The 22,179-nt window shown below is 42.4% G+C and overlaps 2 protein-coding genes across 4 annotated transcripts in view; one reads left to right on the top strand and one right to left on the bottom strand.

The window, feature by feature from the left end:
• The window catches only part of map2 (microtubule-associated protein 2), a 36,192-nt gene extending 24,792 nt beyond the window's left edge, over window positions 1–11,400 (top strand). For 2 of the 3 annotated variants that reach the window (XM_047370089.1, XM_047370087.1), the window contains 2 exons: window positions 9,604–9,716; window positions 9,997–11,400. In XM_047370089.1, coding sequence (XP_047226045.1) covers window positions 9,604–9,716; window positions 9,997–10,218 — 335 coding nt within the window. In that variant the 3' untranslated portion in view covers window positions 10,219–11,400. The remainder of the gene's footprint in view (window positions 1–9,603; window positions 9,717–9,996) is intronic. The other variant, XM_047370088.1, reaches the window with a different exon arrangement.
• Window positions 11,401–14,769: 3,369 nt separating this feature from the next.
• On the bottom strand, window positions 14,770–21,700 carry myl1 (myosin, light chain 1, alkali; skeletal, fast). Its single transcript, XM_047371030.1, has 6 exons — window positions 21,469–21,700; window positions 20,775–20,802; window positions 19,044–19,187; window positions 17,379–17,552; window positions 17,210–17,287; window positions 14,770–15,323 (listed from the first exon to the last, which is right to left on the bottom strand). The coding sequence occupies exons 1-6, from the start codon at window positions 21,592–21,594 to the stop codon at window positions 15,295–15,297; spliced, it is 579 nt and encodes a 192-aa protein (XP_047226986.1). The 5' UTR covers window positions 21,595–21,700; the 3' UTR covers window positions 14,770–15,294.
• Window positions 21,701–22,179: the final 479 nt, after the last annotated feature.

Raw genomic sequence — 22,179 nt, 5'->3', positions numbered from 1 at the left:
TAAAATTAAATTAAATGAAAATCTGGCAGTTGGTAGCACTGTTGCCTTGCAACAAGAAGGTCCTGGGTTCGATTCCCGGCTGGGAGTCTTTCTGCATGGAGTTTGCATGTTCTCCCCGTGCATGCGTGGGTTCTCACCTGGTACTCCGGCTTCCTCCGACAGTCCAAAGACATGTCTGTTAACAGCTTAATTGGTCACTCTAAATTGCCCTTAGGTGTATGAATGAGTGTATGCATGGTTGTATGTGTGTTGCCCTGTGATGGACTGGCGACCTGTCCAGGGTGTACCCTGCCTCTTGCCCATAGACTGCTGGAGATAGGCACCAGCTTCCCTGCGACTCACTATGAAATAAGCGGTAGATAATGACTAACTGACAATCCACCATAATATTTTCAATTCTGTTATTAGTAATGAATTGTGTGGGTTAATACACCCAACAACCAAGTATTTAGACTTGTCCACTTGCAGCTTCGGCATAGCTGAGCTTGGAAAGCAAAATTGCAGCGGAAAATAAAAATGGTGGATGGTGGATACATGAAATTGTTTTGTCTGTTGTCCATGACCTTGTTTAGCTGTTCCTCAGCAAATACTGTGATGTAACAGTTCAGATTGTGGAAAGAGAAGTGGTCAACGAATTGTCTCTCCGTATGCTCCAACCTTGAAATATATAGCATTACTTAGAAACACTTTAGCAAGAGACATATAATTTTCTTTGTTTCTTTGCTGAATTCATGCTTTGGTTGAAATGGACAACCTTGTGAACTCATGAGACAAGAAATTCAGTAAAACTTGTTACTTGGTTAGAAAATGTCCTACTTATGTCTTATCCTAAGAAAAGGACAATCCCGGACATAAAACATAGAAGAATATCGATCAGTTAGAGGTGGGTAAGATGTGTTATTGCAGTAATTTTATGATGCAATCAATGCCTGCTGGCTATATTTAGATAGAGAACATTGAAGATTTTCTGACTGATTTACTTGTCAGCCACTAAATAAGAAATCCTCTTTAGCATAAATAAGGGTTATTTTGTAGCTTAAATAAATCCTTGAAATAACCAGTCAATCACTCTGGGCTGCTGAACTCTTCAGTGTCCTGGTGCGCTGAAAGAACAGCACCTGAACTGTGCCATGAACTGCATTTGGATTGACAGCTTGATAGATCTGTCCACAGGCGGTGGACTGTAGGAGGTGTTTTTTGGTCCCTGGCAAACATTGCTGCAGTTACTGTAATCCTATGTAGAAAATGAGTGAGAAGATAGATGTTGAGAGCCTCATTGAATCATACCTGGGTTAAATCAAACCCAAAGCAATGTAATTTTAAGCATCTGCACAGTCTCGAAAGACGAACACTTACTAGTTTAATGTGAACGGTTAGATGTCACACACACATACTGTATAATTAGTTTACATCATTCAAACAAACACTGTCTGCAAGACCTCTGACAGTTCTTACATATAAGACAGGTAATAGCTGCTATTTTGTTTCAGTGTGTTCTCCCATTTTATTGCAGCATTGTTTGACGCCTTTCAAGCTCTCTCTGGTGGTATCTATCTGTCAAAGTTTTACTTAGTAACCTTTAGTGTTTAGGGTTCTCTTTCAACATTCGTTTCGGTATCTCACTATGGGACACGCCTCCAGCGCCTGTCCCCCAGAAGCTCTATTACATTACGCCAGTCTTGACTGGCAGGCGGAAGTGACGTCAATCCCCCGCCACCGGAGCTTCCTGGTACTGATGAGAGAGAGCCCACTTTTGCTGGAGCCAGTTGGGGTGATCAGCTCAACGCTGTCGCGCCACTGACTGACCCAGAGGAAGACGAGGCCGCACTTCCAGGTTTCAGTACTCTTGCTAATGCCGAGTCCGAATCTGAAATGGAGTCCATCAGTCTCGGGTCTGACGACAACGAGCTGGACTGCGGGCCTTATGCCATCCAGTCGGTTGCAAAGCCCTCGGTGACGGATGACACCACCCGCTGCGGTTCCCCAAACCCGACTGCAACAGACCTGCATGATGTCTGCAGAAGGGCAGCAAAGAAGCTGGGCATCGAGTGGCCGGAAACCCTCACCGAAACTACCACATCTCGATATGAGGGGAAGCGGCTTCCGAGAGCCAAATCTTCCGGCAGACAGCGGTTGCCGGTCTTTCCCGAGTGCCTCGAGGAAGCGACCCGGTCCTGGAGCAATCCTCTCAACGCCAAGAACCCCGCCCTGGGAGGGTCGGCGCTGGACTGGACGGGCATGGAGGCCGGCGGGTTTTCACATCTGCCTCCCGTAGAACCTCTGCTGGCATCTCACCTGCACCCATCGCAAAAGTCAGCCATGACAGCGGCAGGACCCACCCTTCCCTTCAAAGCTGACTCTTTTCAGTCCACTCTGAATGAGAAAAGCTACAAGGCGGTGGCTGCATCTGTTAAAGCCTTAAACGCTTCATCTCTTCTCCTCGCTTACCAAGCGGAATTACAGGAGCAGATGACTGGCACACCGATGGACGATTTGTGGGACGAGTTGTGCGTGGTGACAGACCTATGCCTGCGTCTCCACAGAAGTGCTGTCCAAGCATCCGGGAGAGCCATGGCCCTGATGGTCACTCAGGAGAGAGCTAGATGGCTGAACCTCTCTAGCCTGTCTCAGAGGGAAAAGAACCAGCTCCTCGACACCCTCGTGGACCCGAAGAGCTTATTCGGACCCACTGTGGCAGCCATGCAAAAACGCTGTGAGGAAAAGAAGAGGGAAGGTGAAGCGCTAAAGCTGTGTCTGCCCAGGAAAGCGCAACCTCCTCCCCCTCCAGCACCCCGTGTGCCGTTCGCTCAAGCGGCTGCTCGACCGGCCTACCGCATCCCCAAACGCCAGCCTCAGCCGCAGTCAGCGGACCATGGGAAACAAACCGAGCTCAAAGGTGCTTGGGGAAGGAAGCCATTCGCTCCCCCGACAACGCCGGGGAACCAAGCGACCCCTTCCGCTACTGTGAGCGCAAAGAAAAAGAGGCGCGCTACCTAGGGAGCCGTCTTCGGGGTGGGAGAGCAGGATCTGCCAGACACCTGCACCCCCCCTACCAGGACACGTCCTGTCCCAGTTCGAGTTCAGAATGCCACGTTCAAGGCAACTCAAACGGCCTGCAGAGCCGACGTTGGAGCTCATTGTTCAGAGCCGACCGAAGCGGAGGAGGATCAAAGCCACCGAGAGCTCAGTGGCCAGAAAGCACACACCAGTGCACAAACACATGCCAGTGTCTAAAAACACGACCTTCCCCCTTCGCAACATGTCCAATAAAGTTGTTTTCTGGCACGCATCCAGGCCTGGAGCCGAGGGCGCAGCCACAACAAAAAAACATGAAAAATATGTTAAAAATAACACAAGGACAGGACATGGCCGTGCAGCTGCACATGAGGCCACAAGGGGGAACTCTCGCTCCAGCTTTGGCACAGCGGCAGGCTGGAGCTCCCGCTCCACCCTTGCCACAGCTGCACATGAGGCCACAAAGGGGGGCTCTCACCCTACCTCTAACACAGCAGGCTGTTTTTTCTGTGGAAGAAGCAGACCTGGGACGAGCGCAGCTGGCAGTTGTAGTGGAACAGCTGATCCCTCAGCCGGTGTTGCGCAGTGTTTACACGGAAGCACCTTTAGGTCCACTGGCAAACAACACTCAGCTGTGGCGAGCGTGTGGAGCGTCGGATTGGGTGATAAAGACTGTATCCAAGGGATACAGGCTCCAATTTGTGACAGCCCCACCCCGTTTCAAGGGCATAGTACAGTCATACGCCCGGGGAGAGTCCGCTCGCGTCCTGCAGGAGGAAATAATTTCCCTGCAGCACAAAAGAGCTGTCCGGCTGGTACCGCAGGAGAAAAGCAGAGACGGGTTTTACTCCAGATACTTTCTCGTGTCGAAAAGGGGCAGGGGTCTGCGACCGATATTGGATCTGCGGGCTCTGAACACATATCTGAGACGGTATTCGTTCAGGATGCTAACACACGCAGCTCTGATAAAGTTTGCGCGTCAAGGAGACTGGTTTGTCTCCATAGACTTGAAAGACGCATATTTCCATATCCCTATATACCCCCCTCACAGAAAATACCTCAGATTTGCGTTTCAGGGAGAGATATACGAGTACCTGGTACTTCCTTTTGGCCTCTCACTGAGCCCACGTGTGTTTGTGAAATGCACCGAGGCAGCCATCGCGCCTCTGAGGGAAAGGGGGATGCGTCTGGCGACGTATATAGACGATTGGCTGATTGCAGCTCTGTCTTTAGAGGAGCTCAGGACGCATGCCGAGATGCTTACTTTACATCTGACAGCCCTGGGATTCACAATAAACTGGGAAAAGAGCATTTTAACCCCAGTACAAACAATCACCTTCATTGGCCTGTCCCTAAATTCAGTCGAGTTCAGAGTGCGCCTCTCAGCAGAACGAGTAAAAGCCTTTCAGGCTTGTCTGGCACTCTTTCGCAGAGGCACACAGGTGAAATTCAGGTTATGCCTCAGACTGCTCGGTCTGATGGCGTCTGCGCTGGCGGTCATCACACTCGGCCGTCTACACATGCGCCCATTTCAAAGGTGGGTGGCGTCACTCAGCTTGAGTCCCACACGCCATGCTCACCGCAGCGTCCTGGTTTCTCTCATATGTGCACGCGCGCTGAGCCCATGGAAGCGTCCCGGTTTTCTCAACACCGGCGTTACCATGGGAACCATCCTGACGAGGAAGGTAATTACCACAGATGCCTCGCTGACAGGCTGGGGAGCCACTCATGAGGGGATGATGGTAAACGGCGTTTGGAGTCCACAAACACAGACAGCTCACATAAATTGTCTGAAACTCCTGGCCATGATGCTGGCACTGAGACACTTTCTGCCCTTTATCAAAGGGCACCATGTTTTGGTCAGAACGGACAACACAACAGTGGTTGCTTACATCAACAGACAGGGGGGTCTGTGCTCACGTCATTTACACGAGCTGGCATACAGACTGATAATCTGGACCAGCTCACACTTGCTGTCGCTAAGAGCGACTCACGTGCCAGGGGTAATGAACAGAGGCGCGGATCTGCTGTCAAGGGGCAATCCCCGCTACAAAGAGTGGAAACTCCACAGCGAGGTGATGACCCAGATATGGAAGAGGTACGGCCGAGCGGAAGTCGACCTCTTCGCATCAGGGGAAAATGCTCAGTGTCCGATGTTTTTCTCACTGACAGAGCAACAAGCTCCGCTTGGGCTGGATGCTCTAGCGCACAAATGGCCGCCGGCCTTACTGTACGCCTTTCCCCCGCTGGAACTGATCATTCCTACTCTCGCCAGGGTGCGAGAGGGAAAACACTCACTCATTCTGATAGCTCCCCGCTGGCCAGGGAAACATTGGCTAGCGGAGATTTTTCAGATGCTACACGGCGAGCCATGGCGGCTTCCCCTCCGCAGAGATCTCCTGACGCAGGCACGCGGAGAAATATTTCATCCGCATCCAGAGTGCATGGCCCTATGGGCCTGGCCTGTGAGGGGTTACATCTGGCTGCCAGTGGGCTTCCCCAGAGCGTTATTGACACAATTCAAAATGCAAGGGCCGTTTCCACGCGTAACGTGTATGAGGGTAAATGGCAGGCATTCGTGGGTTGGTGCGCAAAACCTATGGTGAGCGTAATGCAAAGCCCTGTGTCGGACGTTTTCACTTTTCTGCAGGCACTGTTGGATAAAGGCTTGGCTTTTTCCACTGTGAAGGTGTACCTGGCTGCTATTTCAGCCTGTCACGTTGGCTTTGGTGACAAAACAGTGGGGCAGCACCCCCTGGTGTGTCAGTTCATGAAAGGTGCACGACGGCTCCGTCCAGTGTCGAGGAGCCTCACTCCTTCATGGGATTTACCTATGGTACTCGATGCGTTGTCACGTGCACCGTTCGAACCGTTGCAGCAGGTTGAGCTCAAAGTGCTTTCCTTTAAAACGGCCTTATTGATTGCTCTGGTTTCTGCTAAGCGTGTGAGTGACATTCAAGCACTCTCAGTTAACCCGTCCTGCATGCAGTTTCTGGGTGAGTCAAGGGTTTTACTGAAACCTAATCCTGCCTTTATACCTAAGGTTGCTACGGCTCTGCCATGCCGTGCCCTTGAATTAATGGATTTCTACCCACCACCATTCTCCTCTCAGGAGCATGAACGACTGCATACGCTCTGCCCAGTACGATCTCTGCGGTTATATGTGAAAAAAACAGCAGATTTTCGTAAATCAGAGCAGCTGTTTGTGTCGTGGGCTTCATCACATAAAGGAAAGCCCCTCACAAAGCAACGTCTTTCGCATTGGGTAGTGGGGGCTATTATTATGGCTTATGAGAGCAGAGGCCTTGCACCCCCTGCAGGTCTGCGGGCTCATTCCACCCGTGGTGTGGCATCATCCTGGGCACTGTTCCAGGGTATACCTGTGGAGGAAATATGTGAGGCTGCCAACTGGGCGACCCCTTACACCTTCACTAGGTTCTATAAACTGGTTGTCACCAGGCCCACACTGGCTCACACGGTTCTGGGTGTGGGTTCCACATTGCCATGAATGCAAGATGCAATCTGTTGGTCTTCGAGTGAGCTTATCTGGCAATACGGGAGCAGAAATATCCCATAGTGAGATACCGAAACGAATGTTGAAAGAGAACTTTAGGTTAAGGATTTAACCCCGGTTCTCTGAAACATGAGTGAGGTATCTCACCAGATCACCCTCCTTGCAGGGAGCGAGGAAGAGGTGTGCTTATTAAACTGAAGATCACCTACGTAACGTCGACTTTTATACTGGGAGGAAGTCCTCCCATGGGAGCGGACGTCACTTCCGCCTGCCAGTCAAGACTGGCGTAATGTAATAGAGCTTCTGGGGGACAGGCGCTGGAGGCGTGTCCCATAGTGAGATACCTCACTCATGTTTCAGAGAACCGGGGTTAAATCCTTAACCTAAAGTTTTCTGTGCATGCAAGTTCCTCCCCACTGGTAACCAAAATGTTCATTCTCAACTGTGGGTCAGTTTATAGTGCCTTGCAAATGTATTCATACCCATTGAACTTTTTCACTTCTTTTACATGTTGCAACTAAAAACTGCAGTGTACTAAGACCTTAACTAACTAACCAAGACAAGGTTCTGCATAATTATGAAGGATAATCAAATGTGGTTTTCACAATCTGTGCAAAACTGTAAAATGAACAGTCTGGTTAGCATTTGTTTTCAACCCCCTTAGTCAATACGTGCAAATAACTGCTGTAATCTTTTAGGGTTATGTTTCTATCAGTGTTGCACATATGGACACTTGTGATTGTTGCCCTTTTTTTGCAAAATAGTTCAAGCTCCATTAAATTGGGTGCAGAGTGTCTGTGAACATAAGTTTTTATGTTCACAGACACTCAGTGAACATTGCAGATTCATAGCACATTCTAATCTCTCACTCTCCAAATCTAACCCCCCCGCGCAATATTTGCGTAAAATTAAGAACATCAACTCGGGCAATTTATCTGTTTGTATCAACAGCCTTCCCAATGTTGACAGGTTTTCTAGCCCAGATGAATTGCCCTCACACTTCAACAACTCTCTTCGTAACCTTTTAAACAGCCTTGTTCCACTCAAAACCAGATCTGTTTCATTTACTCATAATGCACCTTGATCCACTCCCACTTTTAGACAATTAAAAGCAAAAGGACGTCAACTTGAAAGAAAACTAGTCTCACTGTGACATGTTTTCAAATCATATATGAAGACTGCATTTCTGCAGCCAAAATCTATATATTATTCTGGTTTAATCAGTTCAACTCTAAGCCCCTCTTCTCCTTATTTGCAAATATTACAAAAACCCTAGATTCACGTCCTCCCCACCTGTATTCCTGATTTCAGTCACACTTTGGTATCATTTTTCTTTTCTAAAATAGAACATTTCCTCCAACAGCTTATACCCACCTCTGCTCCAATTTCATTTGTCTCCACCTATTCACTTTCAGTATTCAACCAACTCTCAGTTAATGAAGTCTCCAAATTCATTCAAAAATCCAATCTCCAGCTTGCCAATTAGACCCTCTTCCCACTGTCCTTGTAAATCCGCTCTCCCCTCTCTGTCTTCTCTCTTTACAGTTTTTATACACTCTTACCTTACCACTGGTGTTGTTCCTTCCACCCTCAAACAGCTGCCACACACAGTTCATTCAGTTTAAATCATTCACTTCCCATCCAGTCCCTGTCACTTGTGGTGTCCCCCAGGGCTGTCCTGGGACCCCTGTTATTCATCATTTACCTTTTCCCCCTATGTCATATTTGCAAACATCATATTCACTTTCACTGCTTTTTTGGATGATACCCAGCTCTACCCCTCAACCAAACCCAACTTCATCCCTCACTGATTACCTTTTTAAAAGGCACAAAATCTATATTAAACAAACGTCATAACTTTTGTATTCCTTTCTATATCTCCTTTTTCCCTTCCCCTTAGGTCACGTCTGGGTGTCATCCTCGTCACCACCTGTCCCTTCGCCTCCCATGTCAATAATATCACTGTCTGCCTTTTTCCATCTTCTTAACATTAATCATCTCTGTCCTTCTCTCACCCTTCACTCCACTGCTGTTCTTGTTCACAGTCTGGTCACATCCCATTTAGATTATTGCAATTCTCTTCTTCTTGACCTTCCACATAAAACCCTTCATAAATTACAACTGGTCCAAAACTCAGCTGTCCATATCGTTATACCCAGTCCTTCAATCCATCACCTCACACGTCTTCTAAAGGAGCTTCATTAGCTCACCATCGCACATCGCATCAACTACAATATTCTCCCCCTTACCTTCAAAGCTGCCCACAACCTCGTCCCTCCATATCTTTCTGACCTCCTTCACATTGCTACACCCCCCCGCACCCTGAGATCCTCTTTCTCCATTCACCTTACTGTTTCCCCTGCTCATCTTGTTACCATGGGGAGCAGAGCTTTCAGCTGCTCTGCTCCCCTGATCTCTGTAACACAGACTCACTACAACATTTTAAATCCAAACTGAAAACTAATCTATTTAAACCAGCTTACTCGCTCTGATCATAACTGCATTGTCTAATTTAAATTGTATCTTTGTACTTTATTTGATTGTTTGTCAATATTGTGTCTGTTTTTATGTTTTGTTTGATGATGTAAGGTGACATTGACTGTGTCAAGAAAGGCACCCATGAATTAAATTCATCATCATTATTATTATTATTCTAAGTCATCATGTGGCAGCAGTAGTTTTCAGTTACATAGTTTTTTCCATGTAGGCCAAAAAGCTCAAATTTGATTCCATCTAAACAGAGCACCTTGTTCCATATAGTATTTTCTGTGCCCCTAGGTAGCTTGTGGCAAACTGGGTACAAGGCAAATGCAAAACAACAAACAACTGCATGACACACCCTTCAGATCTTTATTTGAATAACATTTTGATAACCATGTAACATTTTTCTTCCACTTCACAATTATGTACTATTTTATTCTGATCTGTTACATTAAATTTTAAATACACAGACGTTTGTGACTGTAAAGTGACCAAATGTGAAATAGTATGATGGTTAACCCCTTGTAGTTTTGCAAGGCTCTGTATGTGCTTGGTTTTTTGTAACCGTCCACTCTTCTTCTGCTTGTGTTCAGGTGGCGGCAATGTGCGGATAGAGAGTGTGAAGTTGGATTTCAAAGACAAAGCTCAAGCCAAGGTGGGTTCACTGGAGAATGCACATCACATTCCTGGTGGAGGTCGCATAATGGTGAGTGTCTAAATGCGAAGTGCTTCTATCGCACCGTTCAAGGAGAGAGAATTTGTTTGAGACGTCAAATATCTACAAACACTTGTTCTGTTTTGATTTATTGCACATCGTAGTGTCCTTACTTAAAGTCTGAGGCGTGAAGAGCATGTAGATGAGTTTTACAATTTTATCCAGGAGAATATATCTTTTTATTCGAAAACTTGATGAATGCAGACAGAAAGACTGTTTGCATTTGCTTCAAACTTGTTGTATTTTTGAATCATGTTTCCTGCATTAACAGATTGAGAGCCACAGGTTGACGTTTCGCGAGCATGCAAAGGCCCGTGTTGACCATGGAGCTGAGATCATTGTCCAATCACCTGATGTGTCAGGCTCCATCTCTCCCCAGCACCACAAGGAAAGCCAGCTGTCGTCCTCTGGCAGTCTCAACATAATGGAGTCTCCACAGTTAGCAACCTTGGCCAAGGATGTCACTGAAGCCCTAGCCAAGCAGGGCTTGTGAACACTGGATCTCTGGATTGCTGCTGTGCATCCTAAACATCTTCACCTTTGTAAACTTTTCTGCCCTCACTTGCCATCCTGAAACAAAGTGGTTACCATTGATGCTCAGCAAACCGAGTTCTCCTTAACATCTTTATCTCAAGATCTTTCACTAAACTCTAAGCAAAGACTAGACTTAGAAGCTACTGTGTTTTGGTCCTCTATTTTTAACCCTAAACGTGTGTTTTCTGATTTGTTTTGTGGATATTCCTTTGTTTTGAACGTTTTGCATAGAGTTAGACTGGGCGTTTGCTCTAGATTAAGTGGTATATTTCTCATCACTGGCTTTCCTGATCTTTGATCAGTGTTGAGAAGTGACAGCCTTTTTTCTACATTAACCAATTAAAGACATGGCCTGTACACCATGCCACCCTTTTTGTTCTTGCTCAGAAAACATGCATGATTGCCAGATTCCCAACAACAAGCATCCTTATTGTGAGTCAGTATTGTGACTCAACCCATGATCTATTTAAAACTAATAATATAGACATATCTTTAAAATACAACTTCTTTCCCATTCACACATCAACACATTTTAAGCGGAAGCAAAAATATGGCTATAAAATATTACTTTAAAATGACATTTATGCAAGAACCACATCATGTTATGACAAGCATGTATGAATCAAATACGAAAAGAGGCTCTTTTGTATTCAAGAAAAAAAAATTTTAGTAAATAATTTCCTCATTTATGGATAACAATAAACAAGGTCATGTTTTGTAGTCAATAGATGTTTTACAGTGTAATGCTTGGTGACAGTGTCCAAGACTAAGGGATGAATCTCCATCCTGTCAAACAGCTTTACTCACCTTAACCTGCTCAGCAGATCTACATAGAAGCCTGTTTAAACACCTGGAGCTCATTCCACATATATTCTAGAAATAAATTCCTTGAGGAATATTATGAATAACCAATAAAGGTTGATGATTCAGTCATCAAAATGGATGCTGATTGCTGTCTGAGCCACAGAAGAAGAGATGCTACAGCAGATGATGCCGCTACTTCAAATATTGTGTGTGTCTGGTGTGTGTGTGTGTGTGTGTGTGTTCTTGTACTTGTTGCTGAGTGAGAACCATTTTTCGTATTTTTATTGCAAAGTGAGGACATTTTGACAAAGTGAGGACATTTTCCTGGTCCTCACTTTTTCAAATTCCGTTCTTGGGACAGGGGTTAGGTTTAGGACTAGGGTATGAATTGAGTTATTGTTAGGGTTAGGGTTAGGTATTAACTGGTTAGGGTTAGGCACTAAAAGTCAAGGAAAATGAATGGAAGTCAATGGAAGTAACCGAAAAGTCCTCATAAAGATAGTAAAACACGGATGTTTGTGTGTGTGTGTGTGTGTGTGTGTGTTAGTCAGTAGGGAGGTTGTGTGTGTGTGTGTGTGTGTGTGAGTGCATGCGTGTGCGTGTGTATGTTTGTATGCATTTAGTGCAGATCCTGTGCCATTTTATGGAGGGACACCACTGTATCTGAGTGTTTTGTTGTGATGTGTAGGATGATGAAATTGTAAAAAAGAAAAAGAAAAAAAAACTTTTTAAAAGCCTTAAATAAAAATTTAAAAAAATACTCATCATGGAAAAATGTAAACTGGGAGAAAGCACTCAGTCAGCTCCAGTTATATCTGTTTGGACAAAATGTTTGAGTGATCTAGTTTTTTTTTCCAGACACTGTTTGTGGTATGACCCCTCCTCTTGCTCAATTACTGCTCCCAACTGCAACTGTTTGTTTGCTTCTGTGTTTTTTCTGCATCCCCCATCTCCGTGTGCCTCTCCCTCAACTCCTGCTCCACCCTGCAGCAACTCTTAATGTATTTAAAAGGTCAAGTAGATGTATGCAGTTTTTCTCCTGTTGATATGACACCAATTATGATGATTAATGACAATAAAAATAACAAAAAGTAACAACGAGCTTCTTGTTTTCTTTTTAAATGATCAAAAAATAGATTGGAATGAATTAGAAATACACGTTTTTGCATGTGAATGGATTGATGTAATTTCTTTACAATAAGTTAGCCAATACACTGCACTTAAAAAACAGTGCATCTGTTTGAGTGACTGTATTGATGAATATTCTTGCATTACATACAGTGCCTTGCAACACTAATAATACCCTTTGAACATAATCACATTTTGTCTTCCCACAGGTTGTCATTGTTTTTTGGTCTGGACTTTGATTGATCAATTTCAACTCCTGAAGATGCTTTGATCTGAAGCATTCCATTGTAGCCCTGGCGGCATGTTTATGATTGCTCCCGTGCTGGATGATGAACTTTCTCCACAGTCTCAAGTCTTTTGCAGCCTTTAACATGTTTTGTTCTAGGTTTGCATTGAATGAAGCCCCATCCATCTTCTCTTCAGCTCTGACCTGCTTTCTTGTCCCTACTGAACAAGAAAATCATCCCCATAGCATGATACTGCCACCATCATGTTTCACAGTAAGTGTTCAGGGTGAGCTGCATTATGTGTTTTCTGCCAAACATAGTGTTTTGCATATAGTCAGAAATTTTTAATTCTGAAGCAGCTAAATTCCCCTTATACGTTGTTGTGCTTTTTCAGTTTAATTGGACTTCTAGAACTACTATTGTAACTTGTAACTTATCCGATGTTTCTTCAAATTTAACATATGGAAATGAGAGTAGAAACAATCAAAGGCAAATGAGGAAAGTCAGAAGGGATGGTTGTTAAATGAATTTGGCAACCCTTATTTGTCTACAACTTTAAGTAACTGCAAACTAAAAATATCTGTGAAAGAAAATCTGGTGTTGGGTCAGACTTGCATTTTAGGGCTTTCGCAGGCTAAAATACGTTAAGTGAGAAAGTGGGTTTTGCAAACATCACTTTCTGAAAGCAATGTTTTTTTACCTTTCATTGTACAGTTAATACCTAGATCGCTGTAGTCCTTACACATGAACTGGATAGAGTTTTTTCTTGATATTAAATTGAACAAATTAACCAAGTTGGCCTTTCCTGTCTCTTGCAGCAACACTGTATTCAATACATCTCTGAAGATGGACATCAAAACTGTTCTGTTTTGCTTTTTTCTTTTGAATAAATAGCAAACATTTCATATTTTAAACTTAGCAAAAACGAAGAAGGACATTTGTGTTTAGTAATTTTATATTTCTTGTAAAAATGCTCCTTGGTAATAAATTCTATGCTATTGGAGAGCCTCTTTACTTCCCCCAAATTTTGACACATTTTTAAGAAAATGTAACTTTGGTTGAAAAGCAGAGTTGAGTATCTGGCTTGCTCACATGAAACACTTGCAAAATCTCTGCAAATGCTAAACAGTTTCTGGTGGTGCCAGTGTGATGGTGTGGAGTGGCCCCTTCAAGGCTTGTCATCTTTACAGGCAATATAAATGTAAAGAGTTATCAAGGTAGGATTCTCCAACCAGTAGCAATCCAATGACTCCTCCAACATGCCTGTGGGTGATAAGCCTATGCTTATCCCCACAAGGCAAAGTTTATTAGAAACACCCTCCAGAATTTGAAGATGGAGAGGATGGCGTGATCTGCCTGCAGTCCTAACCTAAACCCCACTGAACTCTTGTGAGATCAGCTTGAATGTGCTGTTCATGCCAGAATGAACAACACAACCACATCTGCTCAATTGTGACAAATCCTGGATGAAGAATGGGATGTCATCCCACAGCAGTGTGTGATCAAGCTGGTGATCAGCTGTGGTTGTGTATGGTTCTCTCACACACTTCTGTGGCTACTGTTTGTTTGAATACTGATAATGTTAAATTGACAATAGTTGTTGTTCTGAAACTTAAACCTTTCCCTCCAATAGACAAGACCAAACGAGTCAACATCAAAATAAGATATTTGGTATTGACAGGATTTGGTAACTTTTTCATGGGTGCAGACCACATAGTTAACTCTGCTGCTCAATCCTGAAATGCATTTTCCTTTCAAATCTGGCACAATTTATGAGGAAATTACACAGGCGTTCCAATGGTAAAAGATGTATTGCCAAGTTGCATGGTTACAAAAAAAAATAAAAATCCAGATGCTAAGTTTACATTTAACCAAGAAATTTAAAACATTGTATTTGAATTTCATTTGTTCTCTCTAAATTTGAGCACTGTAGTGCACCATAAAACATCAGTAAAACATCATCAATACAGGCAAGAGTTACTTAAATTTATATGTTAAAATGTAAATACGAAATTCAAAACTGGATAAACCATTTCAGCCTTTTTATAGACTATATATAATGGAAGAATTTCAGAGATTTTAAATTGTATTAAACTGGCCAGATTAATTAATTTTTATTATTATTTATTTCATTTCATTTTTTAATTAACACAATTGCCAGTCAGATATCTAGTTTGATATGTGCTGGTTTAGCTCTCCAATGTTCTTATAGGCATCGTTTTAGAGTTTGGTAATTAGCTATGTAGCGACCTAACTATTATTTAAAATTGCATAAAAAGGCTTATATTAAATATGTGCTCAAATTTACTGCATACAAATGTCAACAGAAAATAGAGTCAAGTATTCTGGAATAAAATGGGAGTGTGAAAAGTTTATTGTAAAATGGCAGAGGATACATTAGCTTAAGACTCAGGGATGGATTGAGTGAATGGTGGATGATTTTGATGGCCAGTCCTGGGCCAAACAGGTCACCCACATGGCAGCTAGACAGCCAGCAAAGCAATAAGTGGGAGGAAATGGTCATCAGTATTCCACCTCCCCCTCCATCACTGTTCCTCTGTAATAACAAAAACCCCAATAAGACCCGGGGACCCAGATGAAGATGAGGGAAGAAGCACCTCGGCAGTCATTACTGCTTTCGGAGTAGCAGGAGGAGGAAGAGAGAAAAAGGAAAAAAAAAAAAAAAAAACAACTGACAAAGCACCATTTGGACAAAAGAGAAAAAAATAGGATTTAACAAAACAGGGTTCAAGAAATGACATCTCTTAGTCCTTTGTTCCCCGTGCTTCCACAGATGATTCAGGAAACAGGGAGTGGATGTCACGACACCATGGGGTCTGCACTAGTTGATGTTCACCACCACAGTGGCAGGGTCCTTACACAGACATGATGTGCTTGACAAAGGCTGCAGATGAAGACCAGGGCAATATACAGAAAGAACAGAGTAGAAAAATGAATGAGGAAACAAACAATGGTCAACATGAAATCAGAGAATAAACTAGTTACACCACATAAAAAAAGTAAGCTGGAGCCTTCATTAGTTTGGTTTATTTTATGCACCACAGATACAGTAACAGTGTCACAATTAGTGTCATCCCCCCCGAAAAAAAGCCATCTTGTTTCAAACATAAAGGAATGTAGCTGTGCATTAAGAATGCATTCTATTTTGTGAGCAGTAGAGGGAGACTGAATACACATTTAAAAGGACAGTTCAGGATTTTTGAACTGAGGCTTTGTTAACAGATTATGAGAAATACATTTCCTACCTGTAGGAAATAACTCTTAGCATCTCCATTCAATATCAATATAGATTAATTGGTCAGAGACTCTGAAGCTAATGAGTAGTCCAATGGTGGCCAAGAACAAAACAGATTTCCACCTCCTTAAAACACCTCCAATCTAAAAACCTCCTTGCCGATTTTGCAAACAATAGTTTACAAATCATAAAACTTAGATCATGGTTGCATTGAGTGGTTATTTACAGATATCAGATATTACTGATATGAAAATAAGTGGTATAAAAAGAAAAAATGTAACAGTGGTTTAAGTGTACATTATTTTATTGAGTTAGACACCAGGATTATTTCTCTGTCTGGACATGCTTTACATGTTCCATTCTCAGTATACAGTTTACAATGGAAGATCAGTTGTGGCACACCACTGCAGTTGCTAACTTTCTGACTGTCAGCTGAAGTGTGCTAGAAGCACAATATACAAACAAAGCATAGTGTTTCGTACATATGTATAGTATGTTTGTGTTCCTATTTTATGAAAAGATTTGAAAAAAAAAAACACTCAAAAACAATAGAAAATAATAAAGGACATATGTTGCTCCTCTAAACTAATACAAGCAGTTCTCCTTCATTCTGTTTATGTTTAAGTCACTCTCACTTTCATGGCAAATCAAAAACTCCCAACAACATAAACTACAAAGATTTTCAGTTGAGTCATTGCTAAAAGCCTCAACAACTATATGACTTTTGCAAACTGCTTGTTGAGCTGCACATTCTTTTCATTTTAGTAAGCTTATCTTTTGGTGTTTGCTTGGCAGAGCAGACAGTAACCTTTCAGGCAGAAATTGTGTATTGCATTTCATAGGTGATGAGCATAGAGGTGAGTGGACATAGGATCTTAGCTGATACCACTGAAAATCACAGTTGAAATTAGTAAGAGTGCCATCTGGTGCCAACAAATCAGCATGGCAGGTTGAACAAACTAATTTTGCTCATTATTCGGCCTTTCCTGGCTAAATCTTGACAATTGGTAGCCCTGCACACCGCCTCCTACCTCCATTACCTGAGTAAATAATCACTGACATCTGTGTAAACAACTACCCAAATGCAACATCCACGAAAACCACTTTGATGTTTTTTTGAGAGAGGAGTTGTTGAAGTTGTTTTTAGACAGCAGAAGGCACCTCTCAAACATGATGTTAGCTTCAGCCACTGTGACCGAATGACTTTGATTTATACCAAAAAAAGATGCCAAAAAGAAATATTATGAAGTGAATTATTAACTGCCTTTTTAACAGAACATTTCAACAAACATTTCTGTAATTTGTAAAAATTCTCCATACCATTACTGTTTGTTTTTGTATACAAAAGATGTGGGGATTTAGTTTTCTCCCTGCAGCTAGTTTTGATATTGCATCTATGTCTTTGGATTGATTTACTCTGGGGTTAAAAATATTTCCATAGCCAGCTGAGTTATGTGGTAGTAGTAGTAGTAGTAGTAGTAGTAGTAGTAGTGATAATATTAGCAGAAGTAGTGTTACAGTAATTTTTGGCTCACCCTCATAGTTCACGCAGCCGTTCTCATCCTCCTGTCCAGCCATGAGAGCATCAATCTCACCCTCAGTCATTTTCTCTCCTGCAGGGGGTCACAGAACACATTCAGTGTTGAAAACACACAAAGTAACGTGTACTTCTACATACATCGTCAAAGCCCAGTTCAGACTTACCCAGTGTTGCCAGGACGATACGCAGCTCAGCACCCATGACTGTGCCGTTGCCCTCCTTGTCGAAGACACGTAGACCCTCAACGTAGTCCTCAAATCCTGCCTTGTTTGGGCTGTTGATGATGGTCTGAAGCATGGGCAAGAAAGCTTCAAACTCTACTCTCTTGTTGGCCATGTCTACGTGAAAAGAAAGAAATAGAACAACAGATTTTAACAGATTTCTACAAGTATATCTCAAAGAACTCCATGTCCAAATTAAAATTGAGCTAAATGTAATTTGCTTCCCCATCTTTTACAGACTTCTTATCTTTTCTCCAAAACTGCTCCAGGTTTACAAATGAACACTCATAAACCTCTATTTATGTTTTTTTTTAATTTTTGGTTTGCAAGACACTTTTGTATATAGTTACTGTGTTTTCTTAGCACATTGGCCTGCACAGTAATTGCCACCCCTGAAAACATGCACAAAAGCCCTAAAATTAGTGCTGTTATGGCGACCTGGTAGCCTAAAGATGCCCTACATTCTTTGCAGCAGTCGAACTTACTTTTTTTATAGTTGTTTTTTTATCTCCCTTACCACCTCCCTCACTGTGTGAGGTGGCAAGACAAACTTGTGTCTGAATCACAGCTTTGTTTACCATAGTTTGTTTATTTTAATAGTTTTAATTATTGCTTTGACTTCACATGTTTCCCATTACCGAGTAGCTATTTTTTTGCAGCCCTTACTTAAATTGCAATGTAAAAGTACCAAAATGCTTCAGTTAAATTTTTTTGCAGCACAACTGACCCTTATTTTTTTATTTGACAATATCCAGATAGAAGGAGGGGTGAAGAGAGGGGGGAAGACATGCAGCACAGGTCGCCAGGGTTGGGACTTGAACCAGGGACAGGTGCCTTGATGATTGAAGCCACCATGTATGGGTCGCATGCCACGCGCCACACCCTTCAGTCACATATATTTGGGGGATTGTTTGGGGTTATCTTTTATGGGAGTGAGATTTTTCTTTCATTTTCAGTGTGAGACTGTGCTATTGGAATAAAAGCATAATATGTTTTAAGGCTATTAACACATCTTTACTAGGGGTGACTGTATTTGTGAAGGGTGCTGTAGTTTATGAATTATCGTTTGTTTTACTTGATTAAGTAAACCCCATAACTGGCTTTTCAAAAGCATATCTAAGTAATTTTTTTTCCAATATTGCAAAGCTTATGGTGAAGGTCTAGTGCCTTTTTTTTAACATATGGACAGTGACACTTCTGGAAGTTATACTACAGTGCCCTCCTGTGGTAAGAGGTTTAAATCTACTCCATGTTTAAGGATTTCAGTTCTTGTTATTTTTCCAAGATCACAGAGGTAACTTCAGTGATTACTTAAAAAGGCACATATACAATACAGTCTTAAAATCACTTTAGACAAATCTAGAGAGCTACAGAAATTTTTATTTGGCAGTGACATAGTAAACTTAATATCTGGCTGCTGACATTAAACAATTCTTCTTTTAAATTTAAAGTCCAGAAGAGATTTAATTAAGACTTGGTAATCACAATGTTACAATAGATTATCAATGCTGACTGTAAAAGTCTGTTTTCAAACCCAATTTAAGACGCTATATGATATGAAAATATCATATAGTGTCTCTATATATAGTTAGTGAATGGTATCCTTACCATCAGCTGAGGGATTCCCCAGCAGTTTGCTGACTTCCTTGTTGGTGGGATTCTGTCCCAGAGCGCGCATGATGTCAGCGAGCTGGTTGTACGCCACCTTGTTGTCACCCACCCTGTCGAACAAGCCGAAGGCCTCTCTGTAGTCTATTGGGTGCAGTGAAAAGAGAATATCATCACCTTAATGCTCCATTGTATTTGCTTTAACCATTATTTGTGTTGCATTTTGTCAGTATGTAAGAGCTTTTGGGGTTCATAATGCCTGAAGTTTACTGTTTTGGAGCTCTTTATCTTGTACATCTTCAAATTTCTATTCCCCAAAGGTTTTAAACTACCCACTGACGACAAATAATTTTGTATGGTTGGTATCACTTTATGTGGTCTCTACAACAATTTTAGATGAATGTGAAAGTGTATTGCTTTTGACATTTTGTGTCAATTATTTGTTCAAGGTTTTTTAAGTCTTTTAAATTTGAAATATTTGTCTAATTACTCGATTTCTGCAGCTTCTAATGCTGTAAAATCAGTTTAAAAGTGTAGTATGAATGTAATGTATTTTTTGCAATAGATTGTTTTTCTCAAAAGTGCAGCTGTTGCGCAACTGCCACCAGGTGGAAGTAGTTACTTTGCTAACTGACAAGGGATATGCACAACTAGCGCCAGACGTCCAAGAAGGCTGCTGTGTTGCTGGCTGAATGGACCTGACTGCTGCCGAGCCCCGTCACCCCTCACACTATTTCTGTCTCAGCTGTCTCCTTCTGTCAGTGTGGCTCTTTTAAAAGACCACCTTGGAATTGATAAACATAGCTGAGAACATGAGCCCCTCCTTTTAAAGGCAAGGCCCTCAGTGGGTGAGAGCAGAGTAAAAGAAGGGAGTGCTGACTTTGGTGTGACAAGCAGCCAGCCTGACTAAGGGTCTGGTCCTGCGGCAACCAGTAGGGACTAGCAGCACACAGGTGCTTCTTTTTGTCAAAGTCTTGTCGTTTCATTATTCTTCCTGTGGCTTTTTCTGCTCTTAAGTGGTTCCATTTTACAAGATCTTCAGATAGTATAATAAAATAAACCAATATCAAGATTCCAAAACAGCATATACTGATTTAGCATACCAGAGCCCATTAATCATTAATGAGTCCTGTGTTTTATTTTTGTATTATAACCTAGTGATCTTTTTCTGACACTGCTAATGTTTTGTTTTTGATTGGTCTCCTCCAGCTGCAGGTGAAATGTCAATCATTGTGCAGCTACTTTAGCACCAGAAACTACTTATTTTATTTCATTGAGGCTTATTTCCTCTTTTTTTGCAAAACCTGCTGCTTCCAACTGTGCACAATTTTTTATGGACAATGTATTGTGCTGCACAAATCTGATGCATAGCTGAATGATTTTTGTGTGAGACCTTTAAAACTTTATAATTAACTACCCATAGTAAGCATCCTCTCGTTTAGCCAGTCTTAAATTTCACCTGCTATGTGATATTTTTGTGTTATGTCAAAACACAGAAATGGTTTAAGTGAACACCTCTCCGAAACATTTAACACCTGCTGCTGAGCCTATTACAGGTTTGCATTTGATTGTTATTTTTAAAGTTTTTTGTTTAACTAATCTCTCATGCGGTGAACATTTAAGATGGTGACAGACTGCCTTACAAGTAAGACGGGTGAAATGTATGAAGGATGAGAGTTTTCTGATGTCTGTTTGCAATGTGATGTTCTGTGGCTGCAGAGGTTGACTCACCGTCAACCTGGTCTGCGCTGAATTCAATCTACAAGCCAACAGAAGGAAACAGTGTAAGTTTAAGAAGCAAAGACACTTAATGAAAAAAATATTTTTAATGAAATCATCAATCATCCAAACACAAATGAATTTCCACAAAACTATAAAACATTTTTTTTCATTTTGCCAACGCCTACTTTATGTGATTGCACCTGATCTGTGGGGGTCCAACTTTAGCCACATTAAGATGTCCACATTTGGACACACTGTGGATTGCCATTAAGCATAAATCATCACTCTGAGTCCAATCCGGAAACAGGTGGGCGCGGTCTAAAACCGCGGTGAGCTATCCATGGTTCTGCTTATTCTCCGCAGCCCCATTCACAGCTCTGTGAGTTCATCTAAACCTCAAATTGCTCGCAAGATCTTTCCAGAAACTTTAAAACTCCTTCAAATTTGTGATCAATGTGAATGCATCTGTCGTCTACTTAAAATAAGCCTCATTGTATAGGTCGCAGTGCTTCATATTTTCATTCAAAGTATAAATATTAAACCTTGGCAATTGTGACGAATAAAATAATTTTAAATAAACTATGCGGATAGATTTGGCATGCAAGTTTTTGTTGAAAAGCTCAATTTCCAGCTCATCCCAAACAGTGTGCATCAAATCTTAATCGTCCCCACAGCAAAGATCATGCGTTCATTGTCATAGTACCTTGACGGAGGACAGGTCAACAGCGGGAGCTGCTGCAGGAGCGGGCGCTGGCTCAGGCGCGGCTGCCGGTGCTGGTGCAGGTTCGGCCTTCTTGGCGGGAGCTTTAGGGTCCTTCTTGGGTGCCATTTTTGCTTATCGTTACAGTAAAACTACCTTGTCCCTGAAGCACAGACAATTTCCGGTTCGGGTGACACAGAAGGAGTGCAGCACAGACTGGAGGAGACTCAGAGGAAGAAATCACCGTTTGGCCGTATATATATCAGGCTATTTTTCGTTTGACCCCCGCCGATGCTGTCCCCGTTTGAGGATTGGATGGCGGACGGGAGGGTGTGTGAGGGAGTGATGGGGGTCTCTCTAAATGGAATATAGTGTTGCAGGCCAGAATTTATTCATTCCTCTAATCAAAAACAAAATTACATTTCACACGGTTTGAGAGGTTACCTGCGTGCATGACATGTTCTATGAAACATATTTTTAAACACGGTGTTGCGCTTCTTTATGCGCACACGAAGGGGTGTCCCAAGGTTGTACGGGGCCTTAAGCAGAATTTGATTTTGGGCCCCCCTCCCTGTTAAGAACATAAACCCCACAAACAGTGTTTCAAAAGAGATTTGGTAAAATCTGGGAGCAGTTTAATTTGCTTAGCTAAAAAGAAACAACAGATGAATGGTTATTTACTAAAGATTAAACTTGTAGTGTCTGACTGTAACT

The sequence above is a fragment of the Girardinichthys multiradiatus genome, chromosome 7, assembly GCF_021462225.1.
Source record: "Girardinichthys multiradiatus isolate DD_20200921_A chromosome 7, DD_fGirMul_XY1, whole genome shotgun sequence".
NCBI classification, from domain to species: domain Eukaryota; kingdom Metazoa; phylum Chordata; class Actinopteri; order Cyprinodontiformes; family Goodeidae; genus Girardinichthys; species Girardinichthys multiradiatus.
This window is presented reverse-complemented; position numbering and strand designations above follow the sequence as displayed.